Consider the following 8,920-nt stretch of genomic DNA (forward strand, 5'->3'; position numbering starts at 1 on the left):
TAATAGACATCTGTACGATGAATGGTATCTGAGATATATATTTTCAAAAATAAAAATTTTCCAACATCACATTTTTTTTCAAATTAGCGAAAAATAAATGTTTCGGAAAATATAATGGAAAGTATTTTAGTAAACTACATTATAGTGCATTAAACTAGCTTTGATTCAAGTGCTAATAGACTTCTGTGCGATGAATGGTTCTGAGATATAGATTTTTCGAAATAAAGTCACTAACTTCTGATTTTTCAGTGTATTTTTTATGAAAGTATATCTCAGGAGATCATCTATTAGGGCTCATATTTTGAAAAATTTATTCTACTTTAAATGATGTTCTCTTGGGTTTTTTATTTTTTTGTTAGTTTAAAAGTTTAGAACTCGGAACGAAAAATTAATTTTTTTTTATTGTTTTGAAATAGCCGTCATTTTTTATTCTTCGTACCTTTACTTAGTAGACTCATCGATTTCGAATAGTAATTATTCATAGTTTTCATTACAGCAATCAAATATTGGTGGAAAATAGCTGCCTTTTTTTCACCCCGGCTCTTGTACTATAAATTTCCCTTCAATGAGCCGTGTTTGAAAGATAGGTGTACCGAAGGAACTACGTTTAAGCTAGCTGTTGAAATTGATATTACACCCATATTGCACTGTTCCAAATTCGGGCCAAATCGGACGAGCCGTTATACAAAAGGTGGTGTACCGAGGAAATCCGTTAGCGAACGTATTATACAGAAACTTATAAAATCGGAGGATCGACTTGGTATCGATTCCTAAAAACCAAACGATAATCTGATTAAAAGTTCGATCGAATAGTCGATTAGATCGAACAAAAATTTGACTACATTCCAACAGTCACACGGAACCAAATTTGTTCCTTGATGTTTAAAATGAAACATGCAAGTATAAATCTTCGATTCAGAGGGTCATATTCTTTTTTTTAACTTCCAGCATGAATGCTAAGTGTCCCGACAAACTAGTTCAAAATCTAAATACCGTACGAAACTGAAATTACATATTTAATGCGATTATGCCACCGGGGTGTGACAACAATTTTTCGAATTGAACAACGGGAAGTTCCACTTTATAGAATTGAATTTTCACATTATTTTCGTTTTTCTCAAAAACAATTAAGCTCTGTGAATGAGTAATTTAGTGGTATTCGATATCAGATAGGTATTATTCTCATTGCAATAGTCTGGCAGAGCTAAAATGTCTGATTTTCAAAATAGCTTTTTTTATTTGAGATAATTATCAATCTCATATTTTTAATATTAGTCCCAAATGGACGAATAAAAACTATGGAAGGATTTGATAATCAGCTTAGGGAGATAAGAGGAATAATTGAGACAAGGGGAGAGGGAGAGGGAGAGGGAGAGGGAGGGGAGAGAGAGGAGAGAGAGAGAGAGAGAGAATGTTTTTGTGTTTTGCATCTACCCTCAGCATACATACACTAACAATACACCAGACCAGCACCTTTGCCCATAAATTAAATCATTAAAAATAACATATGACTTTTTTTTTCTCTCTCTCTCAACACATAATTTAACAATTATTTATTTAATGATAAATAAATATAATTATTTTTCAGCTATGGTAACTTTCAATGATGCCATCTCTATCGAAGTCATTTTACTAATTTCTATAGTGATTGCAATTTTGTCGCCACTTGTGCCAAATTCAAAACTACGGTACTACACCTGCTATATTTGTTATATAGCAGTCTTAGCAGTTGTACCCTTGTCATTGGCACCAATAATTATCATAAGACCAAAGAATGTTTACAATCTGAGGTAAATATATTTCAAATTTAATTAAATAATTTTTTAATCAGGTTAGCTTATTTTTAAAATGTCTGAAAACATGAAGAAAGAAATATTTAAAGTAAATAAATTTTAAAATAATAACTATTTTACATTATTTGTTTTTACTGGGCAACTCCAAAACAAAGTTTCGAATAAAGGTTTTAATATCACTTAAATATTTTTGTTAGGTAGTAACATGGCAGATGTCTTTAGCCAATTAATAGACATGGAACTAAAACTGGGCATCATTAACTAAATCTTTATTTAACATTTTATTAATTTTGTAACATATTGAAGATCCAAAACAAGTTTCTTTAAATAAACCTAAACAAAACATGTATTGAATCTGGATTTTCTTTTTTAGGTAGTTTGATTATATTAATTTTTTTAAATTGTTGAGGTAAAAAAACTTTCAAAATGAATTCAACCTATTCTGTATTTTTCATTGTACAATGTTTTAGAACGATTGTCCCATGCTCATACACCTTCACAATGCTAAAATTAAGTTATTCTTATCAACAATTTTATGTATGTTATATATGTATATTTAAAAATAATTAATGGTGAGGTAATAAAACAACATATTTGACATGTTGATATGGTCCAAAAAGATAATGTCGAATATAGAGCATTGGTTTGTGCTACAGAGATAGATGAAGGCACCAATAGTGAAAGACAATATTTTAAATAATGTAGGTGTAAAACAATTATAAACTATGATTATATAGATGACATGATTTCAATATGGAAATTGAAAATATGAAAAATATGTGGTAAGTATGATTACAAGATTTTTAAATATACACATATAACATAGATAAAAATTGTTGATAAGAATAACTTACTTTTAGGATTGTAAAGGTGCATGAGTATGGGATAATTGTCCCAAAATGTTGTAAAATGAAAAATATAGAACAGGTTATATTCATTTTGGAAGTTTTTCACCTCAAAAATTTAAGAATATTAATGTATTAAATCATTAAAGTAAAACAATTCTATAACTCAACTAATTAAGAAGCAACTAATTTAATGTTTTTCGTTGGGAAGATTTATATTTTCACTCTAGGTAAGTATTTGTGAGATATTGTAATATGCTCTTTTTGAGTAAATAATATATTTTGATGTATAAAGGGTTTTGATATGTTTTATTTTATGTATAATTTTAATATTGTTATTTGATATTTTAAATTAAAAAGCAAGCTAACCAGTTTTCTTTGTCTAAAAGAAATACGTTGTTTTCGAAACAAGAAAGATGGCGGTGCACGTCCTTCCAAAGTGTTTGTTGGGTTGGTTGTATTAAGATGGACTGAAGTTTTTCAACCTTTGTTGTTTCTATACAGTAATTATAGAAAAAGAAAAATCAAACATGAAATAGAAAAACATAACAATTGTCAACAGACTGTTCACATCACAAACCATGGCAAGTAAAGCGGATCGATTGTAACAAAATCGATTATTTTGGATTGATCAGTAAACATCGAAGATAGCGGAGAGGAGATGGGCATTCTGAGTTTGGATTGCCTGGTGAGCGGACGTACTTCGGCTGGAAGCGGGAAAGCTTGGAAGCCATTGTTAGAAGAGAGGCAACTTGTCAAACAAGAGGAGGAAGCCATTTTCGGACGCTAAGACAAGAACAATAGAAACAAAGAAGATTGTGACATTGGTTAGTTTAGTTATAACTAAATTTGAATACATTTGTAAAATAGATTTAAATTTAATTAATTGAGATTATTGTAAATGCCTGTTCTGATTGCTAGTAACACGCCCTGAGATTAAGAGTCTCTCTTTTTATATAATAAAATTAAAAGTCTTTTTATATAATAAAATAATATTATCTATTTGATTTTAAAGTATTTAACTTGAACCCAAGTATCTTTTTTATTTGAAATAAAGTTATAAAACGAGTAAAGATTCTTTTTATTTTAATATTTTAAAAAATTATTACAATATACCAGAGTAAAGGGAAAGCAACAAATTTGTACCACCAACTCCGTAGTAATCAGCAAAAGGGAAGTGGAGTTCAAAAACGAAAATTATGGTCTATAAGCTAGTCTTTGTACCTAAGCTGACCTACGCTATTGAAAGTTGGTCCAGTATCAAAAAATTCAAAAGCTGTATACAAGCCATAGAAACAAAATTTTTGAGGAAAGCTCTCGGTAAAACTAGATTCGACTGAATGAGAAATATAAGAATAAGTGAAGAAACTGGGCAGGAAATGCTTGTAGAAAATACACATAGAAAAAAATAGATGTAGTTCAGCCGTGTGCAAAGAATGCCGATCAGTAGACTCCCAAAAAGTATTTAGGAGGCAAAGACTGAGGGAAAATGACCATGGAATAAGTGGGAGGACCTAATATCAGATCTGACAAGAAACAGAGGAACAACTCTTGGTGAAGTTAAGAAGTTGGCAACTGAGAGAGAAGAATCTCCAGGCTGCTCTGACATTGTAAGGTATGTGACTTGGTTAAAGAAGAAGAAAAAGTTTTTGTGAAAAATATATCATCACCATAATATTAAATCAAGGATGTATAATAGCAACAAGCTAAACTCATATTTAACCAGCATGAAGGATAAAATAGAAAACTTAGATAAACAGGGTGTGATTTACAAAATGAACCGTCAAAATAATTACATAAATAAAATAACTCGGAACTTGGTTATTTCAAAATGAAAATAACTGCAAAAATACAAATGTAACAGCACTGACATCACAGAACATAACCAAAAAAAAACAATTTTTTAATTTTAAAAATGCAATATGATTTTGGTAAAATGAAAAAAAAAAAATAAATAAATAAAAACAGAATTTTAATTAAAGCTTTCTATATAACAAAATATATCAAAAATATGGTTAATTACAAAACCAACATGAAAAATGTGAACATAAATAATGCAAATATAATAAACAAAGTACATTTACAATAGCCTCCAGTTTCCAATAGTCTTCAAAAATGAAATAAAAATTACAATAATAATGTTAAAAATAAGGAATGATAGTGGGAAATACTATAACTACAGTATTAGGGGAAGAATTTAAGGTGAAGGACAATTAAAATTGGTTAGCTTGCTTTTTGGATAAACAAAACAAATGAACAATATTAAAATGATACATAAAATAAAACATATCAAAAACCCTTTATACATCAAAATATACTATTTACTCAAAAAGAGCATATTACAATATATATATTATAGGATGATGCATTTTCCAGATAGTTCATTCTAAAGATGGAGAGGTACCCCAAAATGCCAATAAAAGAATATTATATAATTTACAATAACTTACCTATAATAAGAAGTAACAATTATTTTTATTTATTTCCTTTTATATAATAGTTTAATTGAATTATAATTAATAGTATATAATACTTGACAGAAGTAATCATTTTTTGTGTTTTAAGGCTGATAGGAAATATAACGAGGCATTTTACTAAAATTATTGGAATAAAGTGGGAATTGAGAAATGGAAAAATATTGAGAGAGAAGCAAGGAGCTATAATCGCTGCTAATCATCAAAGTCTATTCGATACGATGGGTAAATATAAAATTAGATATATTTTTATTGGATTATCACGAAATCATATTTTTAATATTTAGAAAATCTCGTTGCCACCATGTTTGAGTAGTGAATATCAGTTATGATGAATATGGATGGCTGTATCATAGCCGAGCAAGTTAAAGATTATAGCACCGCCTATTCGAAAACAGCTTGAGGAGTTGACATTTATTCTGTGGTAGTCCCACGAAATGAAAACTTGACCCCCAAACTTGGTTAGAATAGGATGTTAACTTGTAAATAACCCTCAATAGATTAGAAATGACCAGAAAGGGGGATCATAAAAAGTCACAGAAGATAATGTTCCAGCATTGAAGAGACTATTAGAGTTTTATATTTGTGAAAAGAGAAATAGTGTTGCCACCGATAGTTTTTTTTCATCCCAAACATAAAAGACAATGAAAAAGGGAATCTATTGTTAACAATTCAAAAAGTTGCAAAAGCAGCGTGTATTTAATTTATTTTCTATCTTTGGATAAACTGGGATTGTTCCCAATAATAAATTTTTCAACAATAAAGAGCAATGTAGTTTTCCATCACTAGTTTTCTAAGACAAAAAAATTATTTATCATTTTAATTTTAAATTCTTCTAATATTTGGCCTTATTACATCCGATGGCTCTGATTCACTGTTCCTCTACAAAATAGTTGCATGATTATCTTTCAGCATATATTAAGTGTGATTTATGGCTGAAAATCATGCCATCACACACATGATTTATTAACCTCCAGGAGAAGTTAAGTTAAAAAAAATGAATCTATAGATTTTAATTTTTATCACAAAGTTACAGTTTGGTTAAAAAAAAAAAAAAAAAAAACAGATTGATCATTGATAATTGATGATCATTTTATAGCATCAATTAACAACATTTGATAAATAGCTGAAATGAGAAGGTTATTTCATGTTTTAAATTATAAAAACTTTCAGGTATGTTTAATATTTGGGACGTGATGGATAAATGTGCACCAATTGCAAAAAAGGAAATCCTTTATGCGATTCCATTTGGACCGATAGCTTGGCTTTCAGGAGTTGTCTTCATTGACAGAGAGAAAAGGGCATTGGCGATTAACAATCTGAAGAGTGCAGCTAAAGTCTTGAAAAAAAAGAGGGTAAATTTAATTTTTAAATCTTTATGTTTAATCATATGTAGTACACGGGAGTCTTTTGATCAGCAGGAGGCTTCCGATTGAGTCTGCACTCTGAACTGCTTTACAAACTCGGTAAATTCCTACATCCTACATACTTTCTCATTATCCGTTCCTTTCTCACTGATAAATCATTCAAAGTAAACCACAATGGTTCCTATTCATCCCTCTTCTTTCAGTTCACTGGTGTTTTTCAAGATGGTATCCTCAGTCTCTTCTACACAGCCTATAGAGCTGACATCCCAGCCAATCCTAACACTACCATCACCACGTAAGCTGATGACACATGTGTGCTCACAGTTAATAATAACCCTTTCATTGCATCCCAAACTCTCGAATCCCATATCATAACCCACGAAGAATGGTGTCGAAATTGGAGGATTAAAATAAATCCCATCAAATCACCTTTATCCTTCGTCGTAAACCTAATGACTGTCCTACATTATCCTTTCATTAAGCTGCTCTAACTCCTATCGAACAGATCAGTTACCTTGGACTATATCTGGACAAATGACTAACTTGAAATTCTTGTATAAAGCTGAAAAGACAGGAAGACATTTACTGGACAAACAGTCCAAACTTCTAATTCATTACAAAAGATTGATCTACATGACTATAATAAGGCCTATCTGGACATACGGAGTAGAGCTTTGGGGCTCAACAAAATCTTTGAATTCCTCTTGTATTCAATCCTTCATAAAATCCTCAATGCTCCTTACTTTTTCACAAATAAGATCATCCATAAAGACCTTAATGTTCCATGTATAACCGATCTAGTCCGAACCAGATATTAATCCTTCCATTATAAACTCTCTAACAACTCAAACCCACTAGTTTCTAACCTTGCTTCCTCCTCCATTCCTAACAATCCTCTGAGACACCTAAAAAGATGTTCTATTGTAGAAATATTATTAGAGTCCTATCAATGGATAGTTTCTCAACAAGCTTGTATCATAACCACTATAATATAACATCACATTTACTAGATATATTTTTATATAAATACAGTTGTAAAATGTCAATAAAAATTTTTTAAAAAAATGTTTAATGATAATGATAATTAAGGGGGAACTAAATATTTGCCATGAATAAAAAATTGATTTTATGGTTGGTTATTTAATGAATGATAGGAGGATTGAATTGAAATTTGAACGATGAATTAGTGGACTGTATAAGTAGATTTGAATAAAGGCATAGGATTAACTTTACATTACATTTATAACAGAAGTTTATCCGAAAAATTGATCTAAGTACACAAAACAAAATTAAAATTGATAAAAAAGAAAGAAATTAAATTTGGCCAAATTAAGTTTTCTATTTCTGTCCTAACTATTTAATGCAATTTTATGTTTGAATAAATAAATTCTGATTGATCAATCATATTGTCATGTTGACTGGATGCTGAACTTACTTGATTTGTTATTTATTATTGCTCCAGTTTTCTTTCTTGATTATTGAGGCTTGCTTTACTCACTCATTATGTTCAGACTAACAAATTAATTAAATCAAAGATGGCTTTTCAACTTTAATATGTCTGATTATACAGACTAATAGGAAAAGGTAGATCTTCTATTGTTTGAAGTGGTGACTTTATTATTGATGCTTATATGTGTATGTGGATACTAACAGTTGTTATTTATCAAGCATTCAAGTCAAGTGGTAAACATGTACATCCAGTAATACAGAATATATTATTAAAGATACTTTGTTTATTCTATTCTATTTATATATATGTATATATAGTTGACTGTAAAGATTTAAATATAAGTAGATGGTCAGGGTTGCGGTCAGTTAATCAACATAATAGAGTTAATAAAACATAGATGAATAAATATAAGTGAAAGTAGTGATAAATAATTTTACGCTCATTTTATTAACATCACCAAAATGTTTCTATTATACTTTTGTTTTTCACCTGTTTCTTATCTCTCTATCACTTATATCATTTATCACTACTTTCACTTATATTTATTTATCTATGTTTTATTAACTTTCACATTTACTCTGTTTTTTTTTTAAGTTTTTACTTTACTTGTTTCTATTTATTTATTTCACTTATCATTATCATCACCTATATTGTTAACATTCTATCACAATTTTTCACTTATTTCTATACTTTAATACTTAGTTTTAATCTTTTTATGTACTTCTTTTTACACATTACCTTGTACTTTTTTTTATTTTGTAAACTTTCATTTTCAATTTTTAAATTACCTTATTTCACTTATTATTATTCATGTTACTCCTGTTATCTTTACTATTACTATTATCAGTATAGATAAATGATTATTTTCGCGATATATATATTCGCGGTTGTTATCATTGTCTAATTATATTTCTTATTTACTTCTTTGTATTTTTTTTTTTAATACTCTTTATCTACTTTTACTTATTATTAGTTACTTCTTTTACAATCA

At 29.1% G+C, this 8,920-nt stretch overlaps 1 protein-coding gene across 1 annotated transcript in view; it reads left to right on the forward strand.

Annotated features, from left to right (window-relative positions):
- Positions 1–8,920, forward strand: part of LOC106682748 (1-acyl-sn-glycerol-3-phosphate acyltransferase alpha) — a 19,902-nt gene that overhangs the window by 7,132 nt on the left and 3,850 nt on the right. Inside the window, exons 2-4 of the mRNA XM_067049057.1 lie at positions 1,589–1,790; positions 5,204–5,337; positions 6,286–6,467. Of these exons, the coding sequence (XP_066905158.1) occupies positions 1,589–1,790; positions 5,204–5,337; positions 6,286–6,467 (518 nt within the window). The remainder of the gene's footprint in view (positions 1–1,588; positions 1,791–5,203; positions 5,338–6,285; positions 6,468–8,920) is intronic.

This window comes from Halyomorpha halys, unplaced genomic scaffold (assembly GCF_000696795.3).
Source record: "Halyomorpha halys isolate HHAL.00 unplaced genomic scaffold, Hhal_1.1 Scaffold439.1, whole genome shotgun sequence".
NCBI lineage: Eukaryota > Metazoa > Arthropoda > Insecta > Hemiptera > Pentatomidae > Halyomorpha > Halyomorpha halys.